General features: G+C 73.5%; 4 protein-coding genes across 5 annotated transcripts; 2 read left to right on the top strand and 2 right to left on the bottom strand.

Moving 5' to 3' along the window:
• Positions 1–827: 827 nt before the first annotated feature.
• Positions 828–4,863, bottom strand: ADAMTS4 (ADAM metallopeptidase with thrombospondin type 1 motif 4). Of its 2 annotated transcripts, XM_068415265.1 has the most exons (9): positions 4,354–4,863; positions 3,470–3,793; positions 3,082–3,214; positions 2,824–2,994; positions 2,453–2,739; positions 2,183–2,369; positions 1,893–2,068; positions 1,645–1,820; positions 828–1,559 (listed from the first exon to the last, which is right to left on the bottom strand). In XM_068415265.1, exons 1-9 carry the CDS (start codon positions 4,501–4,503, stop codon positions 1,151–1,153), a joined length of 2,013 nt encoding a protein of 670 aa, XP_068271366.1. In that variant the 5' UTR covers positions 4,504–4,863; the 3' UTR covers positions 828–1,150. The 2 variants fall into 2 exon arrangements, with proteins under 2 accessions (XP_068271366.1, XP_068271365.1); XM_068415264.1 differs by having other exon boundaries at positions 2,453–2,994.
• Positions 4,864–6,687: 1,824 nt separating this feature from the next.
• On the top strand, positions 6,688–11,956 carry NDUFS2 (NADH:ubiquinone oxidoreductase core subunit S2). Its single transcript, XM_068415289.1, has 14 exons — positions 6,688–6,791; positions 6,913–7,019; positions 7,982–8,172; positions 8,794–8,914; positions 9,043–9,155; positions 9,420–9,494; positions 9,613–9,690; positions 9,909–9,994; positions 10,313–10,432; positions 10,567–10,696; positions 11,134–11,229; positions 11,454–11,537; positions 11,635–11,692; positions 11,793–11,956. The coding sequence occupies exons 1-14, from the start codon at positions 6,703–6,705 to the stop codon at positions 11,828–11,830; spliced, it is 1,386 nt and encodes a 461-aa protein (XP_068271390.1). The 5' UTR covers positions 6,688–6,702; the 3' UTR covers positions 11,831–11,956.
• Positions 11,957–12,254: 298 nt separating this feature from the next.
• On the top strand, positions 12,255–13,919 carry FCER1G (Fc epsilon receptor Ig). Its single transcript, XM_068415309.1, has 5 exons — positions 12,255–12,506; positions 12,847–12,938; positions 13,118–13,159; positions 13,401–13,421; positions 13,763–13,919. The coding sequence occupies exons 1-5, from the start codon at positions 12,449–12,451 to the stop codon at positions 13,817–13,819; spliced, it is 270 nt and encodes an 89-aa protein (XP_068271410.1). The 5' UTR covers positions 12,255–12,448; the 3' UTR covers positions 13,820–13,919.
• A 978-nt stretch (positions 13,920–14,897) lies between these two features.
• FCGR2A (Fc gamma receptor IIa) lies at positions 14,898–18,490 on the bottom strand. Its single transcript, XM_068415158.1, has 10 exons — positions 18,418–18,490; positions 17,761–17,781; positions 17,427–17,675; positions 16,919–17,182; positions 16,546–16,830; positions 15,892–16,161; positions 15,486–15,779; positions 15,294–15,405; positions 15,099–15,196; positions 14,898–15,019 (listed from the first exon to the last, which is right to left on the bottom strand). Exons 1-10 carry the CDS (start codon positions 18,488–18,490, stop codon positions 14,898–14,900), a joined length of 1,788 nt encoding a protein of 595 aa, XP_068271259.1.
• Positions 18,491–19,154: the final 664 nt, after the last annotated feature.

Below are 19,154 nucleotides of genomic sequence, written 5' to 3'. Positions count from 1 at the left end.
GGGGGCCGGGCCGCACCGCGGGCGCTGCGGGGAGGGGCGGGCCGGGACACCCGGCCGGGGCCCCGGTACCTGCGGGCGGCGGGAGCGGCTCAGCCCCGCCCGGCCGCCGCCATCTTGGAGCGGAGAGCGCGCGGGGTGGGGCGTGGTGACGTGGCGGGGGCGTGGTGACGTGAAGGGGGCGGAGCCTCTATGACGTGACAGGTGTTAAAGGGGCCGCTCCTGGGGGCGGGGCCGGGGGCGGAGCTCCCCGGGGCCGCCCAAGGGGGCGTGGCCACCTCAAGCCCCGCCCCGTCCCGTCGCCGCGGCAACGGCGGACGCCACCGCCCCCCTCCCGCGGGATGTCCCGTGGTGTCACGGCGGGTCCCGGCCCCGCGGCCCCCCCCCGGCGCCGTCGCACCGTAGGGTCCGGTTAGGGGGGCAGGGGCGATGGCGGGGGACACCGGCACGAGAAGCCCCTGGGGCAGCTCCGCAACCGGGAGGGGCCGCGCCCCCCGGAACGCGAACGGGCGCCGCTGCGGGAGGCGCTCGGGTGTGCGGGGCCGGGGACACCCTGCGGGGCTGCGGCCGGGGAGACTCCCGGGGCTGGGGAGACCAATAAAGTCCCGTTCTGGGCAAGACTGGTGGTGCCCCGTCCTTGGGGGGGGGTGACGGTGGTGCCCCGTCCTTGGGGGCGTGCGGGTGGCACACCGAGGGGAAAGACGCCGGGGCCGTGCGGGGAGCAGGGCGGGGGGGTTAACGCAGCCGCAGCTGCGCTGAGGGACGCTGCTGTGCCTGGCACCGCCGCGCGGGTCACAACACAGCACACACGACGCCAACCGGCTCCATAAATAGCTTTAAATAACGGCGCTGCAATAAATCACAGCTGGGCGGCTGCGTCGGGGGGGCCGCAACCAGGGCGGGGGGCGGCGCGGTCCCTGGGTCCTGCCCAGGGGGACGCCCCGCTCTGCCCGCGAAGGGGCTGAGGTAGATGCGGTTTCCTGCACCGGGGCTCGTCCCGTGCGTGGCACGAGCCCACGGGGGCTCTGCCAAGGGGCTACCCGGTGCCATCCCGCGGACGGTGCCCCCGCTCCCGGCGGGCAATAAATAACCAAATAAATAGGCGCTGCGGGGTGGCTCCTGGCAGAGCCGCGTCCCGGCCGGGCTCACGCCACTACTGGTCGCGTCGGCGGCTCCTGAGGATCTCCAGGATCTCGGCTTTCTGCCTCTCCCAGGCCGCCGACAGGCGTCCCCGTGCCCGGGGCACGAAGAAGCTGTATTTCAAGCGTGGCGGGCTCCGCTCGTCCACCACCAGCGCCTGCAGCACCAGGGGCTCCCGCAGCGGCCCCCGGCCCGCCAGCGTCTCGGTGGGCGCCGTGGCCCCGCTGTAGCGCAGGGTTGCGCCGCCCGCCAGCACCACGTCGGTGGCAGAGGGCACGAGGACGTAGCCGCCGTTGAGCAGGGAGCCGCCGTCCAGCCGCCGCAGCGCCAGGAAGACGTCCTCGCCGCCCACCGCCGAGATCTGCCGCACCAGGAGGTGCGTGGCGCCCGCCGGGATGGTCACCACATCGTTGTAGCCGTATCTGCAGGGCACAGCGGGGTTGGAGGGGGGATGATGGCAGCCTGGAGGTGGCATTCCCCCCGCCCTGCCGCCGTCGGGGTGCTTACCGGGGTTTGGTGAAGGAGCCGTAGACCTTGGTGCAGCCGGAGCCGTCGCCGCCGCACGTCATGCACTTGTCGAACTTCTTCTTGGAGCCGATGATGCGGTCGCAGCCGGCGGGGACGCAGCGGCCCTGCACACACACCCCGGTGCTCTCGGGGGAGCAGGGGGTCCCGTCGGCCACCTGCGGCACAGCACGGTGTCAGCGCCCGCCAGCAGCACCCCGGGGGCACCCGGAGGGCAGGGGGACGCTCACCCTCGGCTGCAGCACGTGGTAGTAGCCCAGGGCTTGGGACTGGCAGGTCAGCTTGCACTGGTCCCGCTCAGGGACGCCGCTGTAGCGCGGCACCCAGTCCAGGGGGGCCGGGAGCCCCCTGACGAGGTCGGGGCGGTGGTTGTAGGCGGCGCATTGCTCCTCCCGGAAGGCGAGGGCTGCGGGGGCGGTGAGGCACGGTCAGCACCGGCGGCAGCCCCCAGCCCCGCCGCAGCAGCCCACACCGGGGACCGGCGACATCCCTGCTCCCCCCTCGGGCTGGCCCCACTCACGGGTGCTGCCGGGACACTCCTCCACGTTGCAGGACTGGAAGCGGGTGCGCTTGCCCTCGCAGTACCGGCCACCGTGGCGAGGCGCCGGCCCGGTGCAGTTGCGGTGGGAGAGCTGGACGCCGCCGCCGCAGGTCCGCGAGCACCCGCCCCACGGCCCCCACGGCCCCCAGCCGCCATCCACCGGGGTCTGCAGCGGGAAAACACAACGCAGGGGTCAAACCGGTGCTGGCGGGTGAGCGCCCGCCCCAGCGCTGTCCCGCGGGGACTCACGGTGAGCTCCTGCATGCGGGCGGTGCCGACGCAGACCCCGTCCATGCAGGCTCTGCCCGGCGCGCACGGCGTGCCGTCGGCCCAGGGGAAGTTCTTTGTCTGGCAGACGGAGCGGCCGCCGGCGTGGCCGGTGCACCAGAGCGCGGTGCAGGGCGGCTGCAGGTCGCCGCAGTGCCGGGAGTCGGGCCCGAAGGCGAGCTGGCACTGCCGCAGCAACGGGTAGACGGTGCCCGGCAGCGCCGAGGGCAGCTGCAGCCACTCCGGAGGCTTGTCCAGGAGGCAGTGACCTGCGGGGACACGGCACCGCTGCACTGGGGGTCCCCGAGGGTGCCAGGACCCCACACACCGAGACCCCCAGCGCCGGGTCGTACCGTGGCCGTTGTCCAAGAAGTCGGTGATGAAGCGGGCGCTGCACGGGGACCACATCTCCCCGGGCTCCAGCGAGGAGAGGACGGGAGCCATCACGCGGCGAGCGGCTCCGGAGCCGCTGTTCAGCTCCCGGCAGGGCTGGGAGGTGTCGTGCAGCATGTTGAAGACGTGGCCTGTGCAGGGGGACGGCGGTGTCAGCCCCGGGGGACTTGCGGGGGGCAGTGGGTCCCCCCGCCCTCCCCGCCAGGCCTGCCGCTCACCCAGCTCGTGGGCAGCCGTGAACGCCGACTGCAGCCCGTCATCCTCCACGATGGCGCAGCTCCGCTCAGGGTCACAGACGGTGCCCACGTCGGCCATGCCCAGCGTGGCGCAGGTGGCCGCCCCGCACAGGTCCTGGGGGCAGGTGGGGCGTGGGGTGGGCTCGGGGCACCCCCAAACCCGGGCAGCACCCAAACTGCCTGGGATGAGCCCTGGGGGCTCTGCCAGCCCCCGAAACCCACTGACACACCGGGGGCTTGGCCAGCACCCAAACACCTCGGGGTCACCCAGGGACCCTGCGAGCCCCCAGCCACCCTGCAGGGACCCCAAAAAGCCCCACAGCTCCCCCAAGACTCTTCCAGACCCCCCCAGACGTCACCCCACACACACCTGCCGGGTGAAGAGGATGGCGGTGTCGAAGTGGAGGGGACTGTCCTCGTCGGGGACGTTGAGCCCCTTCTGCCACTGGCAGAAGTTGCGGAGCATCTGGGCGGCGTTGGAGGTGATCGGGGGCCCCGGGGTGCCCTGGCCCAGCACCACCAGCCGCGTCACCCGCAGCTCCACCGGGTTGCCCAGGCTGCTGTGCCGGAAGGACCGAGCGGCCACCGCCAGCACCGTCAGCAGGTACGGCCGCAGCCCCTCGCCGTGGAACTGGGCCATCGACTCGTCCGCCACCACCAGCATCTCCACGTACCGCCGCACCGAGGCGAAGCGCTGCGGGAAGCAGGATGCTGGGGCGGGGGACCGGCAGGGCCAGGGCCCCCCAGCGCTGGTGACACTGTCCCCCATCACAGTGCGTGTCCCCGCCAGTGCGCCCATCAACGCGCCAGCCCGTGCCCCTCATTGCCCCGGGCACCGCACCAGTGTCTCCCCTCCCTCAGCCGCGGCCCCGGTCGTCCCTTCGGGGCGGGTCCCGGCCCTGCCCCGGGAGGCGGAGGGGAAGCCCGGCCCGCCCCTGGCCCAGCCCATCCCAGTCCGGTGTGTCCTGCTCCATCCCACTCCATCCCAGTCCCAGCCCATCCCGGTCCGGTGTGTTCTGCCCCATCCCGGTCCATCCCGGTCCCAGCACGTCCTGCCCCATCCCAGCCCGTCCCGGTCCGGTGTGTCCCGCCCTATCCCGGTCCATCCCAGCCCATCCCAGCCCATCCCGATCGCAGCCCATCCCGCCCTGTCCTGCCCCGTCCTGCCCCATCCCAGTCCATCCCGACCCCAGTCCATCCCAGTCCATCCCGGTCCATCCCGGTCCATCCCAGCCCGTCCCGCCCTGGCCGTACCTTGGCTCTCCTCGGGGCCGGCCCCACGCGGGACCGTGTCCCGGCTCTCTCCGGTGCCGTTACAGGACACGCGGGGCCGGGGGCGGCCCCAGCAGCGGCGACAGCGGCGACGGCGGCGGCGATAGCGGCGACCAGGAGCGCGCGGTGCATGGCCCGGGCACCGCGACACCGCGACAGCGGGAGGCGACAGCGGGTCCCGCCGTCCCGGCCCCGCCGCCTTTTAACGGGCGGGAGAGGCGGCCCCGGGCGGGGGGGGCGGAGCGGGGCAGCCCCGGCGGGGGGGAGAAGGGGGGGGGCGGCCCCCCCGGGCCGGGCCGTTCCGGGAAGGCAGAGCCGGGTCCCAGGGGAGCGGAGCCGGGCCGAGGGATCCCCCTCTCCGGGATCCCCTCTCCGGGATCCCCTCGCTGGGATCCCCTCACCGAGATCCCCTCACCGGGACCCCCCTCACCGGGATCCCCTCACCAGGGACACTGCGGGCCCCCCCCGGAGAAATGGGGGCCGGGGTCGGTGTGGGCATCTGCCGGGGGTGGCCTTGGGGTGTCCGGGGTGGGCATGGGGCTGGGGGCACCCCGGGGGGGCTCTCCCACCCTCCAGCACCCGCTGCCCCCTAACACCCCACAGCTCCATCCCCTCCGTCCCCTCCGTCCCCTCCGCCCCAGCCCGCCCGGTGGCAGCCCCTCGGTCCCCTCCCCACGTCCGCCCTTCCCAGCAGGGCCACCCGCTGTGTCACACCCCGAGTCACCTCCTGGCCCCCAGCCCAGCCGGGCAGGACACGGGCCACATCCTGCTTCCTCCCTTCTCGGAAAGGGGGGCTCAGCCCGGCCACCCTTCCTGCCCCAGCACCCCCAGCACCCCCCGTCGGGGGTGCCCTGCGCGGCCCTGGGTGCTGCCATGCGGGTGCCAGTGCCGGTGCCATCCCCACCGTCCCCGGGACAACAACAGGGTGACGCTGCCCCGCACAAAGGGACCCGGCGGCACCCGGCGCTGCCGCACAAAGGGCCTCTGTGCCAGTGCCGCAGCGGCGCTGGGCTGCACCCGTGGGACCCCGCCAGCACCACAGCCAGGCCTGGCTGGGACAGCACCTGCGTGGCACCCACCTGTGCCTGGGAGCGGTGTCACCGGCCATGTGCGGAGCCCACGGGGAGCCCACCACGGCCCTGGCACCTGCTGCCGCCGGCACGTGCAGCATCCACTGGGCTCCGGCATCCGCCGCAGCATCCGCCGGAGCCGGCGTCCGGTAGAGCCGGCATCCCCGGGACCCGGCATCTGCGCCGGCTGACAGCACGACTCTGGCACCCGCCACGTGCGGCATCCGCCACCTCCGGCACCTCCCGGCTCCAGCATCTCACACAGATACGGGGTCTGGGCCACGGGGCACCCTTGGGTGCTGGCCAGGGCTCAGTGCCGGGGGGTCCCTCCTGGCTCAGCCCCCCTGCCCGGGCTGGATCCAGCCCCAGGAGGGTGGCCCTGTGCCGGGGGGGGATGGCTGGTGGCCAGAGACCAACATCTGGACGGCATCATCCCGCGCGGCTACCGTGACTCACGCCGGGCCGGGAACAGCCGTGACGTGGGGGCCGGGCAGCTGCTGGCGTCACCGGGGCAGTGACGCAGAGCGAGGCCACGGGAGCTGGCGTGACCCCGCGGCTGCGGGGATATGGGAGGGGGGACAGGGGACACGGAGCGTCCTGGCCCGGCTGGATGGTCCCTGTGTCCCCTGCGAGGGGGCAAATCGGGTGCTGGAGCTGGGGAATCCCTGAGCGGGGGCTGAGGGTGCAGGGTGGGAAAGGGGGGACACGGGACAATTTTGGTCACACCCCCCCTGCCCCGACACCCGCATGGGGACACCGTGGGTGTCAGGGGAGGGGACAGGGGCCACCTCTGGCTGCAGCGGTCCCCAAGTGGCGAGGCCTGGGGACACGTGTCCCCCTGCCATCACACCGGGACACCCCGCTCGTCCTTCACCCGGTGTGTCCTGCTCAGCCTGTCCCCACTGTCCCCTCTGTCCCCTCCATCCCTGTCCCCTCTGTCCCCATCCCTGTCCCCACCCGGGTCCCCTCTGTCCCCATCCCCATCCCTGTCCCCACCCTTGTCCCCCCCATCCCCACCCCGGTCCCCTCTGTCCCCACGTCCCTCCCCACGGCCGCGCCCCGCCGCCAGCCTCTGCCCGGCACAAAGATGGCGGCGACGCCACGCTCGTTCCCCGGCTGTTTCCCTTAGCAAAGATGGCGGCGGCGCTGCCCACGTCCAACATGGCGGCGCGGGCTTCGCCTGCCCTGCCCGAGCGTGGCGGCCGGCCCCGCCCCCGCGGCGGTGTGGGCGGGGCGGCGCACGCGCAGCGCCAAGGGCAAGATGGCGGCGCTGCGGGCGCTGGGGCGGCTGAGGGCACCCGCGGGGCTGCGGGCGGCGGCGGCGGCGCGGCTGGGCCCGGCCCCGGCCCGGTGAGAGCGGGGGGAGCCGGGGCGGGGCCGGGGGCTGCGGGGCCCGGGCGGGGGGCAGCGGGGCCTGGTCCGGAGCCGGACCCCCCCCTCACGGCCCGTCCCGTCCCGTCTTGTCCCGCAGCGGGGCGCGGCAGTGGCAGCCCGACGTGGAGTGGGCCCAGCAGTTCGCCGGCGCCGTCATGTACCCCAGCAAGGAGACGGAGAAGTGGGTGCCGCCGCCCTGGAACGGTGAGAGGCGGCGGGGGGGCGTCAGCGGCCGGGCGGGGGGACCGAGGCCCTGGGGGAGCCACGGAGGGGGCAGGCCGCGGCCCTGGGAGAGTGTCGGGGGGCCTGGGGGGGGGCCGAGACCATGAGGAGCCTCTGGGGGGGCCCTGAGGCCCTTGGGGGGGTCTGAGGGGGCCCTGAGGCCCTGGGAAGGGCGCTGGAAGGATGTCAGGTGCCATGGAGGGGCCCCGAGGCCCTCAGAGGGGTGTTGGGTGCCCTGGGGGGCTGTGGAGGGAAGTTGGGTGCCCCCGGTGGGCCTCGGAGGGGCCCTGAGGGGGAGTTGGGCACTCTGGAGGGGGCTCAGTGGGCTCCAGAGCAAGGCTGGGGCTCGTTGGATGCCCCGTGGGTGCTCGGGGCAGTTTGGTGGGTTCTCAGGGCGCAGCGGGAGCTCGGTGGGTGCCGGGTTGGGGGTTACGTGGGGCTGGTGGATGCCCCACGAGGACTTGGTGGGTGCTGGGGGGTGTCTCGTTCTCCGGCGTGCCCTGGGGGTGCCTGGCTCTCGGGGGAGGGTGTAGGGGGTGAGTCCCCTGGGAGCTTTACCCCCCCCGTGCCCCCCGAGCTGCTGCAGGGGCTCCTGCGTTGGGCTTTGACCTTCTCACCCCTCGCCTCTCCTTGCTCCCCGCGCCCCGTCTCTGCCGTGGCCCCAGCCGCGGGGTTGTGAAGCCGCCCGGCTCCCGCGCTCCGGGAAGAGCGGCCGGCGCGGGCCGAGGCTCCCGGCAGGCAGCGGGAGCTCCTGGACCCGTCCCAGGGCTCTTGCGCGGGGCCCAGACGGGAGCTGGCCCCGGGGACGCCGCGTTCCCGGTGTCCGGCCAAGCGCTGAGCTCGGCTCCGACGTCTGTCCGGCGTCTGCTCTGCGTGTCCGTGCTGCTGGGAAAGGCCGAGGACGCTCCTGTTCCTGCCCGACGCCTCTTTCCTCCCCCACGCAGACAAGGACCCTCTGGCTCACAAGAAAGTCTCGAGTTTGACCATAAACTTTGGGCCCCAGCACCCGGCTGCCCACGGGGTCCTGCGGCTGGTCATGGAGCTGAGCGGGGAGACGGTGAAGAAGTGTGACCCCCACATCGGCCTCCTGCACCGAGGCACCGAGAAGCTCATCGAGTACAAGACGTACCTGCAGGTGAGGCGCAGTGGGCGCCCGCTTCCCCCTCCCCGGGGCCGGTGTCTGTCCGTGGGGAGAGCGAGGGGTGTCCTTGTGGGGTGAGGAAGCCGGGAGGCGAGGGGCTGTTGGATCGGACACGTCCGCAGCCTCCTTGGCGCGCGGGGAGGGGATTTATTTGCCTGTCGGGGTTTGTAAACGGACGCTGCTGATTTATTGTCCCCATGGGGTTTAACCTTTCTGCTGGCGGGAGGAACGGAGCTGGGAATAGCCCAGGGGAGGGGAGGAGCGCTGCCTTGGCTGGCCGCCGCGGCTCGGGGCAGCACCGTGACGCCGCGCTGAGCTGCCTGGCAGGGACGGTGCTCAGCTGGCGTGTGCCGGCGGTGCTTGACTGGGGCCCTCGCAGTGTCTGTGACCTGGGAACCTTCCCCAGAGGGACGTGGTCTGTCTTCCTTCACGCTTTACCCCCAGGCAGGGCTGTCTGCTCCAGCGGGGCCGGGCCTTTTGGGCTGCCTTTGTGGCCGCTGCCGTGCCCGAAGCACCCCGAGCCAGGCGGATGCTGTGCCCGGGGCCGCGTCCCAGCGCTCCCTGGCTCCTGGCAGCCCCAGGCCTGGCCGCCGCTCACGGCCGTTCCCTTCTCAGGCGCTGCCCTACTTCGACCGCCTCGACTACGTCTCCATGATGTGCAACGAGCAGGCCTATTCCCTGGCCGTGGAGAAGCTGCTCAACATCCGCCCGCCGCTGCGGGCGCAGTGGATCCGCGGTGAGGGCGGCCCCGTGCGCCCCTGGGGGGGCTCCGGCTTGGCCTTGTGGGGGCCTCGGCCCCCGTTCCCCTCCCTGGGGGGGTGCAGGGCCGGAGGCGCTCACCCCCTGCGCCCCCTCTGCCCCCAGTCCTCTTCGCGGAGATCACCCGGCTGCTCAACCACATCATGGCCGTGACCACGCACGCGCTGGACATCGGGGCCATGACCCCCTTCTTCTGGATGTTCGAGGAGAGGGAGAAGGTAACGGGCAGCACGGCCGTGCCGGGGGAGTGGGCTGGGGGCTCGGTGCTGCCCGCGGGGCCGTGCCAGGGGCCAGGCTGGGGCTCGGTGCTGCCCGCGGGGCCGTGCCGGGGGCAGGGCTGGGGCTCGGTGCTGCCCGCGGGGCCGTGCCAGGGGCCGGGCTGGGGCTCGGTGCTGCCCGCGGGGCCGTGCCGGGGGCAGGGCTGGGGCTTGGTGCCCGCGGGGCCGTGCCGGGGCGCAGCGGGGTCTCCTCCGTCCCCGCAGATGTTCGAGTTCTACGAGCGGGTCTCGGGGGCACGGATGCACGCCGCCTACATCCGCCCCGGCGGGGTGCACCAGGTGAGCGCGGCCTCGGGGCTGGTGGGGACGCGCAGGGTGTCCCTGTGTCCCCCCGGTGCCTCCCTGCCCACGGTGCCACCGGCCGCGCACAGGCTGAGGTCCCTCTCCTCCGGCGCAGGACCTGCCCCTGGGGCTGATGGACGACATCTACGAGTTCGTCAAGAATTTCTCCACGCGGATCGACGAGGTGGAGGAGGTGAGGTGGGATGGGAGCCGGGGCTCTGCTCGAACCCGGGGAACGAGGGACTGTCCCCACGTCCCAGCACCCTGAGGGCTGGGGTCTCACCTTGCCCATCCCTTGGGGGGACATGGGGTTATTTCTCCTGCGGCAGCAGTGACACAGTGACAGGGGTCAGGAAAGGGGGTGCGCAGTCGGGGGGGGCACTCGGGTGACTGACGCCCCGCTGCCCCCAGATGCTCACCAACAACCGCATCTGGAAGAACCGCACGGTCGACATCGGGGTGATCACGGCAGAGGAGGCCCTCAACTACGGCTTCAGGTGGGTCCGGTGGCTCCCGGGGACGCTTGAGGGGTGGCTCAGCCCCCCCCAGGGACCGGGATTGAGTCAAAGAGCCCGGTCCCACCTGGGGGAGTCCCCAGGGCCGATCGGAGCTGTCTTGGGCCCGATGGCACTGGTGGCTGTCAGGGCAGTGCCAGCCTGATGTCCCCAAGCCGTCCTCCCGTGGCCGCTGCCCAGGGCTGTGGGGTGTGCACAGGGGGCACGTGGCAGCTTTCCCCTGGGTTGGGGTCCGCTTTGGGGCGGGTGTGGGGCTGGGCCCCCCTCGGGCGGGGGCTGCTCACCCGCTCCCTCCCGCAGTGGGGTGATGCTCCGGGGCTCGGGGATCCACTGGGACCTGCGCAAGACCCAGCCCTACGACGTCTACGACCAGGTGGAGTTCGACGTCCCCATCGGCTCCCGGGGCGACTGCTACGACAGGTACGTTGTGCCCCAGCTCTGCCGCGTGCCGGAGGGCCCTCGGCAGGGTCAGACCCCCGCCCTGGGCCCGCGGCTTCCCCGTGGGGCGCCCACCACGCGGGACGGGGGTCCTGAGCGGCGCGGGGGTCCCGCAGGTACCTGTGCCGCGTGGAGGAGATGCGGCAGTCCCTTCGTATCATCCTCCAGTGCCTCAACAAGATGCCGGAGGGGGAGATCAAAGTAGACGATGCCAAAGTCTCTCCTCCCAAGCGGGCAGAGATGAAGGTAAAGGCGCTTCCTTCCCCCACCAGCTGCCTGCTGGCGCGCAGGAGCCGCGGTGTGGTGTGTCGGGTGCCGGCGCTGAGGCTTTGCCGGTGTTACCCACCGCCGCATCCGTCCCCCGGCCCCGCGGGGGCTGCCTGGCCCCGGTGTGCTGCCCCTGCGGTGGTCCGGCCCCGCGCTGCGGGGGGATCTCCCTTCCCCGGCTCTGCCAGGCCTGGCCCAGCTCGGCCCTGGTGAGGGCAGGGGCTGGCACAGAGGGGGCCCAGCACTGCCCTGCCCCATCCTCCCACGTGCTCGTTGTGGCCAGTGGCCGTGTGAACGTGGCCACCACGCCTGTTCTCACGCTTTGCTTCCTGTCACCAGCCCCGAGGTGCCAGCGGGCCACGGGCAGCGCGTTCTGCCCACGCGCCCCCGGTGACGGTGCCCTCCTTTCTCCGCAGACCTCCATGGAGTCGCTGATCCACCACTTCAAGCTCTACACGGAGGGCTACCAGGTGCCCCCCGGGGCCACCTACACGGCCATCGAGGCCCCCAAGGTGCCAGTTCTCATGGTGTTACAGGGACAGTGGGCTCTGGCACGGTGCCCTGGCTGCCCTGTGCTGCTCCTGGGGACGCGGCGGTGCTGGGGGGGCTGTCCCGTGCCCAGGGCTCTGCTCTCACACCAGGCTGGTGTTTGGGGTCAGACGCTGCGGCGGGGAGACAGACCCTCAGCCCCTGACAGCGTCACCGCGTCACCAACCCCGTCCCCATGTCCTTGCAGGGCGAGTTCGGCGTCTACCTTGTCTCGGACGGCAGCAGCCGCCCGTACCGCTGCAAGATCAAGGCGCCGGGCTTCGCTCACCTGGTAGGAGAGGCCAGGGGCCAGTGGCGAGGGTGGGCTTGGGGCTGGGGGCTCCGGAGGGGGGGCTGCGGGCTGACGGGCTCCCTGTGCTCCGCTTCAGGCCGGTCTGGATCGGATGTCGCAGGGCCACATGCTGGCGGACGTCGTGGCCATCATCGGTACGTTCCCTCCTGGGGCTGGGGCCTCCGTGGCTATCGGGGGGGCTCCTTCCCCGTGCCGGGGGCTGGTCGCGCCCTGATCCCTCTCTCTCTCCCCCAGGCACGCAGGACATCGTCTTTGGGGAAGTGGATCGGTGAGGGGGTCCCCGGCCAGCCCCGCTGTGCCCATCGCCTGCTGCGTGAGCTGCTCCGGGCGCGGGGAGCCCCCGGCCCCCCCTGCCCCTTCCTCATCCGAGTCAAATAAAGACTAACCCGGGTCCTGCCTGTCCGGCGCCTCTGTCCCCTTCTCCGGCCGAGCCCCAGCACCCCGCTCTTCCTCCCTTTCCCACGTGAGGCTTGTGGTCAGGAGCTTCCCCTTCCCGTGGCCCGGCGGGTCCTCCCCGGCCGGGGGAGCACCGAGGGACCCCGGGGTTTCGCCCCGACCACCCGGGTTTGGGGGCTGCCGGCGGCCCTTCCCCCAGAGCCGTCGGGGGGCTGGTGGGGGCTCCTGCAGCCCCCCGGGTGCCCGGAGCGGGGCCGGGGTGCCCCGAGGGCGGGGGCAGGCCGGGTGATGCCGGGGGCCAGCTCGCCTGTCCCTTGAGCAACAGCCCCCGCGCCCCGAGCGGGAAGAGGGGCCGGTGGTGCCGGCACTTCCCCAGCGCGGCCGGGGAGGGGGAGCGGGGCAGGGGCGGCGCGAGCCGGCGGGGAGGAAGGCGCTGGCTCTGCGGTCGCTGACTCCGGCACGATAGCCCCGAGCCACCGGACACGCCCGGGGCCATGGACACCCGCCTGCTGCTGGCCACCGCCCTGCTGCTGCTGCGGACCCCGGCCGCAGGTGGGGACGGGGGCACGGGGAGCGGCTGGGTGGGCGAGTGGCCGTCGGGCCGGCTCCTGTGCCGGCGTCCTCGCGCCTTTGGGACGAGCCGGGACCCATCGAAGCCCCCCGGGGTGCTCACAGCATGGAGGGGCACCCTGGGGCGATCCCGGTGGGCTCTGGGCCGCTCCGGTGCTGTCTGAGGGGGTGTCGGTGCCGCCTGCGGCCCCCCAGGACCCTCCGCCGTCACCGGCGTGCGGAAAGGGACAACGCTGGGAGGCCAGGATGGGTGCAGGGTCCGTCCCGGGGCGATGCTGACCCGGGCCCCCCACCCCGCCCTGCTCCTCTCCGTACCCCCCAGAGGCGCTGCGGGAGCCGGAGCTCTGCTACGTGCTGGACGCCGTCCTCTTCCTCTATGGCCTCGTCCTCACCGTCCTCTATTGCCGCCTCCGGGTGAGCGCCGGGGTCCGGCCCGCAGACCCCCGTCCCCCGGCTTTTTGGGGGGGGTCGTCGGCGAGGCCACAGCGGCTGCCCCAGGGCTTCCCCACCCGCGGGGGGGCTTTGTCCTCTTCTTATTTCTTCTTTTTTCTTTTCTTTTTTCCCTTTCGGGTGCCCCCCTCGCCCCCCCGCAGTTCCTGGCTCACCGAGCGTCGCGGTGGGGAGCCGGCGCGGAGGTAACGGCGTGGCCGGGACTGGGGGCATTTGGGGCTGGGGGACCCCGGGAGGGACGGGCCCCCCCATGGTGCTGCAGCTGGGGACGGGGAGCTGGGGGGGCTCTGGGGGTCCCAGGCTGGGGCAAGAAATCCCAAACACCTCGTGGGCTCCCCAGGGCGTGAGGGGGGGGTGCAGGGGCTGGGGGGGGCGGGTGTGTCCGTGCCCCCCCCCAGCTCTTTCTCTTTCTCTTTCCCTTCCCAGAAGCAAGAAGCCGTCTACGCCGTAAGTCAGCCGGGGGTGACGCATCCCGGGGGGGCCCTGCCCAGGGCTGCTGTCCCTGGGGGGGTACCGTGTCCCCCGGGCTGCCTGTATCCCACCGGCTGCCCCACCCTGCGGGTGCTGTCTCCCGTGGGTGCTGTAACTTGGGGGGTGCCCTGTCCCCCCTGCCCCATGTTCCCCCCCCGGGAGCATCCACCCTGGGTGCAGCCCCCCCACGACAGACCGCAGCCCCCCGGGCCCCTTCCCTAAGGGAACGTGTTGGGGGGGAAGCCCCCGCAGTGGGGGGGCAGGGTGGGTGGCAGGGGTGGCAGTCTGGGGGGCACCTAACCCCCTCTCCCACACAGGGCCTCAGCGGTGAGGGCCAGGAGACGTATGAAACCCTCCAGATGAAACAGTCCTGACCCCCTCCTGCCGCCGCGCCGCAGCCCCTCCTCGTCCCCCTGTCCGTCCCCAGCAGCCGGGAGCCCCCCCCGGCCCCACCCCGGGACTGTGATGCAGAACTGGAGCTTTTTCCCCCTGGGACTGGCTGGTTTCGGCCCCAAACCGCCTCTGGCTGAGTGCTGCTGTGGGGCCGGGACCCCCTGAGCCTGGGGGGGGCTGAAGCTGCTGGGGGGTGTCGTGCTGCCCCCCCCCCCAGTAAAGCAGCACCATGTGCAAACGGGGCAGGAGCGTTTCTGTGACAGCGGGGTGAGAGCTGGGGACGGGGACGATGGCACCGGCTCCTGTGGGGACAGGGACCCCCTGGGCACGGTGACACCAGCGGGTAGGGACGGAGCCCGTGGGGACAGGGACAGGGCGGGGACAGGGACATCGTGGGACGGTGGCACTGGCTCTCGGTGGCAGCTGCCGCGAGTTTCTGGGGGGAAGAGAAAAATGCCATTTCCCCTCTTTAACCAAAAAGCTTCATTTTGGGGCAAATACAATAGAACTGGCTCCTGTGCCCCGGCCCTGCAGACCCCCGCGGCGGGGGGAGCTCCAGCACCCTCGGGGGGCTCAGCTGGAGCCCAGCACCAGCTGGGGGGGCCCTGCAGGGCCGGGACGAGGGGAGCCCTGGGGTGGGGGGATGGACCGGAGGGAAGGGGGGTGGAGGGGAGAGGAGGGGGGGCAACGGGAGGCTGGGAGCACTGGGGAGCCCTGGAAGGAACGGGGAGCCCTGGGGAGTGTTGGGAGGGGGAATGGGGAGTCCTTGTGGGCACTGGGAGCACTGGGAGGGGAAAGGGAGAGTTCTTGGGGGCACTGGGAGGGGGAATGGGGAGCACTGGGTGCCCTGTGTGGCCCCGGGGCTCCCCCAATTGGGACCCCCCACTCGGGACCACCCACCCGGGCTGGGCTCTGCCGATCCGGATCGGGCCCCGGGCAGGGCAGACGCCCCGCAGGAGCCGTGGGCTGGGTGTGGGGGGGCTGGCCCGGGGCGGGGGACACCAGCACGCACCAGTGCAGAGGCAGCGTGTCCCCCAGTCCTCCCAGTGCCCGCGGGTGTCACGGGACGTTCTCGTAGGAGTCGCTGGGGACCCGCAGCCGCACGTGGGGTCCCGGCAGCACCGCGTAGACGACGGGCGACTCCAGGGGGGTCCCGGCGCGGGGGGACCCCGGGGGTGTGCCTGCAAGAGTAGCTGGTTCAGGGGGGGCTGGGCACGGTGACACGTGTGGGTGGCGTGTCCGTGTCCCCCCCGCACTCACCCCCGCCCCGCTCGGTGACCACGACGTGCGCGTACAGCACCTCCGCGTCCCCCGGCGCCGCGGGCTCCGGCTGGCGACCCTCGGGCTGCGGGGGGGCCCTGCGGGGACATGGGGGCGTGTGGGGCGGGGGCAGATGGGGGGGGCTGCTTGTCCAGCCCGGGGCAAGCGGCTTCACGGCCGGACCCCCCCACACACCTGCCCCCGGCTGGTGGCCTGCGGGCGCGGTGCCGGTGCCGGAGGTGCCAGGCCACGGCGGCACCGAGCAGGAGCAGGAGCAGGAGGGACACGCTGAGCCCCGCGGCCACGGCTGGGGACAGAGCGGGGACAAGCCCCGGTCAGTGCCGACCGCGGGGGGCCAGACCCTGCAGGGACCCCGGGGGTCCCCACCTGTGCCCCGCCACGGCAGCGTCACCGCCAGCGCCAGCGCCGGGCTGAGCGCCTGGAAGACGCGGTGGGTGCCGAGGCGGTTGGTGGCCAAGCACTGGTAGGTCCCGGTGTGCGCCGGCCCCACGGTGCCCAGGGCCAGGACGGGGCCCTGGCCCAGCTCCTGCCCGTCCCGCAGCCACGCGAAGGTCACGGGCGCGGTGCCCGCCCACACCGAGCAGCTCAGGTTGAGGCTCTCGCCCGCCGGCACTGACGGCTCCGGCCTCGTCATCGCGATGGTGGCGTTGGCCACCGGCACTGCCGGGAGAGGGACGGTGCCGGGGTCAGGGCAGTGGCGGTGGCCATCCCCGGCGTGGGACGAGGTGATGCCGTGGGCGGGGGGCACCCGAGGGCGCAGGGTCCCGCTCACCCAGGACGGTGACCCGCAGCGGCGCGCTGTCGGCCGCGGTGCCGCCGTCGGTGGCCGAGCAGCGGTAGCAGCCGCCGTCCTGGTGCTGCACGGCGCGGAGCTCGTAGCGGGGGCCCGTGGCCAGTGGCGTGGCTGAGCCCTCCCGGTGCCAGGAGAAGGAGATGGGCCCCGTCCCCGCGGCCACCGAGCAGCTCAGCACCAGGCAGTCGCCCTCTGCCAGCTGCCCCCCGGGGGGCTCCGCTGCCAGGGACACCCCCGAGACCGGGACCCCTGCGGGGAGGAGACGGGCAGGGACAGGGGACCTGGGGCGGGGTGGGGGGACTCGGAGAGAGATGGGGGGACCCCAGGGAGAGGGGGGGGACCCAGGCAGGGAAGGGGGACCCGGGGAGGGACAGAAGGAGCTGGGGAGGGATGTGGGGACCTGGGCAGGGTTGGGGGGACCTGGGGAGGGGTGGGGGGACCCAGACAGGGACAGGGGAGCCGGGCAGGGATGGAGGGACCTGGGGAGCATGGAGGGACCCAGGCAGGGGGACTCGGGGAGGGACATGGGAAGGGATGAGGGGACTTGGGGAGGGATGTGGGGCCCGGGAGGGGCTGTGGGGCCCGGGAGGGGCTGCAGGGCCCCGGTACGTCCCCACCCTCCCGCACACTCACTGCGCACCGTGACGGTGACCGGGGCGCTGCGTTTCCGCACGCCGGCCGCCTCCACCCGCACCTCGCAGGAGTAGCTCCCCGAGTCGGACAGCCCCAAGGGCGGCAGCCAGAGCTGGGGGGAGTCCTGGGGCCCCCCCACCACCGCCCCGTCCCGGTAGAAGAGGTGCTGGAGGCGGGCGAGGGGCCGCAGGGGGCTGGGGCGACTGACGCAGCGCAGGGCCAGGGGGGACCCCTCAGGGGGCTCGGCCGGACCCTCCAGCTGCAGCACCGGCACTGAGAAGAGCTCTGGGAAGGGGCCGGGGGGGATGGTGACCCCGAGCCCGCCAGGGAGGGGGTGCACCCCGCCGAGGGGATGTCAGGGGTGGGCGCTCACCGTGCACCACCACCGTCACCGGCGCCGACTCCTGCCGCCCCACCAAGGTGCGGCTCACGTCGGCGTGGCAGCTGTAGTGCCCGCTGTGCCGCGGCTGCAGCGAGGACAGGAGCAGCTCTTGCCCCCGGCGGGGCCCCCCCAGCTCCTCCTGCCCGCGGAAGAACCGCACCCGGGTGAGCTGCGCGTCCTTCCAGCCCCGGCAGCGCAGCGGCAGCGCGTCCCCCTCCAGCAGCACCCGCGCCGGCACCTGCAGCACCACCCAGTCTGCGGGGGGAGGCCGGGGTGAGCGGGGGGCGGCCGGGGGCTCCCCGCGCACGGGGATGTGCTGGTGTGCACGGGGAGGCACCGGTGTGGACAGGGATGTGCTGGTGTGCACGGGGAGGCACCGGTGTGGACAGGGATATGCTGGTGAGCACGGGGGTGGGATCCTCTCACACGACGGTGCGAAACGGAGCCCCCCCGGGGCACCCGCGGGTGCCAGGGCAGGGGCACCCATCCCACCCCTCACCATCTGAGAAGGTCAGGGTGACGGGGGGGCTGAGCTCGGCGCCGGGGCTGCGGCACCGGTAGCTGCTGCTCCCGGTGCGGCCTTTGGAGACGGAGACAGGGTCGGATCCCGCCTGCTGCCAGCGCCGCTCGTCCTCGTACCACTCGGTGGGGCCGGGGGTGCCGGGGCCCCGGCAGGTCAGCGTCACCTTCTCGTGCAGGAACACCGGCGTCCAGGGGGGCTCCAGCGTGACCCAGCTGGGCTGGGCGCCTGCGGGGTGACGGGGGACGCCAGCCTGCCGGGGCCACCGGGGCGGCTGGGGACAGCGGGGCTGGGCACCGCGGCGGGGACTCACCAGTGAGGCCGAGGGCTTGGGCTGGAGGGGAGAAGGGGAGAGGGGCTGGGGGGGGGGCTGCCACCGCGGGGACACTGGCACCCGTGGGAAAGGGACAGCGGGGAGAGCCCAGGGGACACGGCTGCGTCAGAGCCGCCCACGCGCCAAAGCTGTGTGACACGGCCACTGCGGGCGGGTGCGGAGCACGGGGACACCTCTGCTAGCCCCATGGCATCTGTCCCCATAGTCCCATTCCCATGGCAGCTGTCCCTGTGTCCCCATCCCCACAGCCCTGTCCCCATGTCCCCAACCCCACAGCTGCCCCAGCCACATGGTGCCAGTCCCCACCTCCCCATCCCTGTGATGCCTGTCCCCGTCCCCACAGCCCCGTCCCCGCAGCCCCGTCCCCGCAGCCCCGTCCCCACAGCCCTGTCCCCACGGCCGCCCCAGCCCGCTGCCCCAAGCACCCCCCCGGCGGTACGGCCGCGTGGGCCGGCTCTGCTGGCATTTGGGACCTCGGGGGACCCCGCAGCCACCCTGTGCTCCCTCCCCCTGGGCTGGCCAGTGCCTCCGGGCTCTGCCCCAACCCACTGCTCCCTGAAGCGCGGAGGGGTCTGGGGGCCCATCCTCGTGGCGTCAGGCCCCTGCCAGCCCTGCGGCCCGTGCTCGGGCACTCACCCCAGAGGAGCAGCCAGGTCCCGGCCATCCTGGCACGCTGCCGCGCGCTGCCGGGGCCACCTGCCCTTTGCATGGCGGCTATTTGGGGAAAGAGGAAGGAAGTGGCTTCCGTGTCCCCGGGGCTTCGCCCCTGCCCCAGGGGACACGTGCCTGGTGGCACCCGGTCAGGCACCGGTGAGGGAGGGGCTTGGGTCTGGAGGAGCCGCCGGCCCCTTGGCCCAGCGGGGTCCCTGCGGGCACCAGGACGCTGCAAGGACACGGGGCACGAGTGGCCCCGGGGGTGTCCTGCACCCGTGAGGGGGTGGGACCCTGAGGGCTGGGACCCCAAGAGATGAGACCCCACAGCTGGGACCCCGAGGGCTGGGACCCCAAGGGCTGGGGCCCTGAGAGGGGAGACCCCGAGGGCTGGGACCCCTAGAGATGGACCCTGGGGGTCTGACACCTCAGGGACTGGAACCCCGAGGGCTGGGACCCCAAGAACTGGACCCCGAGGGGCTGATGCCCCGGGGACTGGGGCCCCGAGGGGCTGAGACCCCGAGCGCGGGGACCCCCATGGACCGGGGCCCCGAGGGGTGACACCCCAGGGTCCAGGGCCCCGAGCACAGGGACCCCCCCCCCCCCGGCACCGGGACCCCGCCAGGGGCTGGACCCCGTGGGTGGTCTCCGCTCCCCGCGGGGGGTCACGCCCCGCCCCCTGCTCTGCGGCGCCGCCTGGCGGACGCGCGGCGGAACCGCGC

This window comes from Nyctibius grandis, chromosome 17 (assembly GCF_013368605.1).
Source record: "Nyctibius grandis isolate bNycGra1 chromosome 17, bNycGra1.pri, whole genome shotgun sequence".
Classification (NCBI taxonomy): domain Eukaryota; kingdom Metazoa; phylum Chordata; class Aves; order Nyctibiiformes; family Nyctibiidae; genus Nyctibius; species Nyctibius grandis.
The sequence above is the reverse complement of the archived record's forward strand: the minus strand, read 5'-3'. Positions and strand labels throughout refer to the sequence as shown.

What these genes read in the sequence shown, in the direction of transcription:
- ADAMTS4 (XM_068415264.1), bottom strand. Translation starts at nt 4,503, where the DNA reads ATGCACCGCGCGCTCCTGGTCGCCGCTATCGCCGCCGCCGTCGCCGCT. An exon ending in CCATCCTCTTCACCCGGCAG is followed by an intron (nt 3,215 to 3,469) that starts GTGTGTGTGGGG and finishes ACCTGCCCCCAG; the next exon opens with GACCTGTGCGGGGCGGCCAC. An exon ending in GGAGTGTCCCGGCAGCACCC is followed by an intron (nt 2,069 to 2,182) that starts GTGAGTGGGGCC and finishes CCGCCCCCGCAG; the next exon opens with CCCTCGCCTTCCGGGAGGAG.
- NDUFS2 (XM_068415289.1), top strand. Translation starts at nt 6,703, where the DNA reads ATGGCGGCGCTGCGGGCGCTGGGGCGGCTGAGGGCACCCGCGGGGCTG. An exon ending in GCGGGCGCAGTGGATCCGCG is followed by an intron (nt 8,915 to 9,042) that starts GTGAGGGCGGCC and finishes CTCTGCCCCCAG; the next exon opens with TCCTCTTCGCGGAGATCACC. An exon ending in CGCCGGGCTTCGCTCACCTG is followed by an intron (nt 11,538 to 11,634) that starts GTAGGAGAGGCC and finishes GCTCCGCTTCAG; the next exon opens with GCCGGTCTGGATCGGATGTC.
- FCER1G (XM_068415309.1), top strand. Translation starts at nt 12,449, where the DNA reads ATGGACACCCGCCTGCTGCTGGCCACCGCCCTGCTGCTGCTGCGGACC. An exon ending in GCTGCGGACCCCGGCCGCAG is followed by an intron (nt 12,507 to 12,846) that starts GTGGGGACGGGG and finishes CGTACCCCCCAG; the next exon opens with AGGCGCTGCGGGAGCCGGAG. An exon ending in AGCAAGAAGCCGTCTACGCC is followed by an intron (nt 13,422 to 13,762) that starts GTAAGTCAGCCG and finishes TCTCCCACACAG; the next exon opens with GGCCTCAGCGGTGAGGGCCA.
- FCGR2A (XM_068415158.1), bottom strand. Translation starts at nt 18,490, where the DNA reads ATGCAAAGGGCAGGTGGCCCCGGCAGCGCGCGGCAGCGTGCCAGGATG. An exon ending in GACCTGGCTGCTCCTCTGGG is followed by an intron (nt 17,782 to 18,417) that starts GTGAGTGCCCGA and finishes TCTCCCCTCCAG; the next exon opens with CCCAAGCCCTCGGCCTCACT. An exon ending in GGTCACCGTCACGGTGCGCA is followed by an intron (nt 16,162 to 16,545) that starts GTGAGTGTGCGG and finishes TCCTCCCCGCAG; the next exon opens with GGGTCCCGGTCTCGGGGGTG.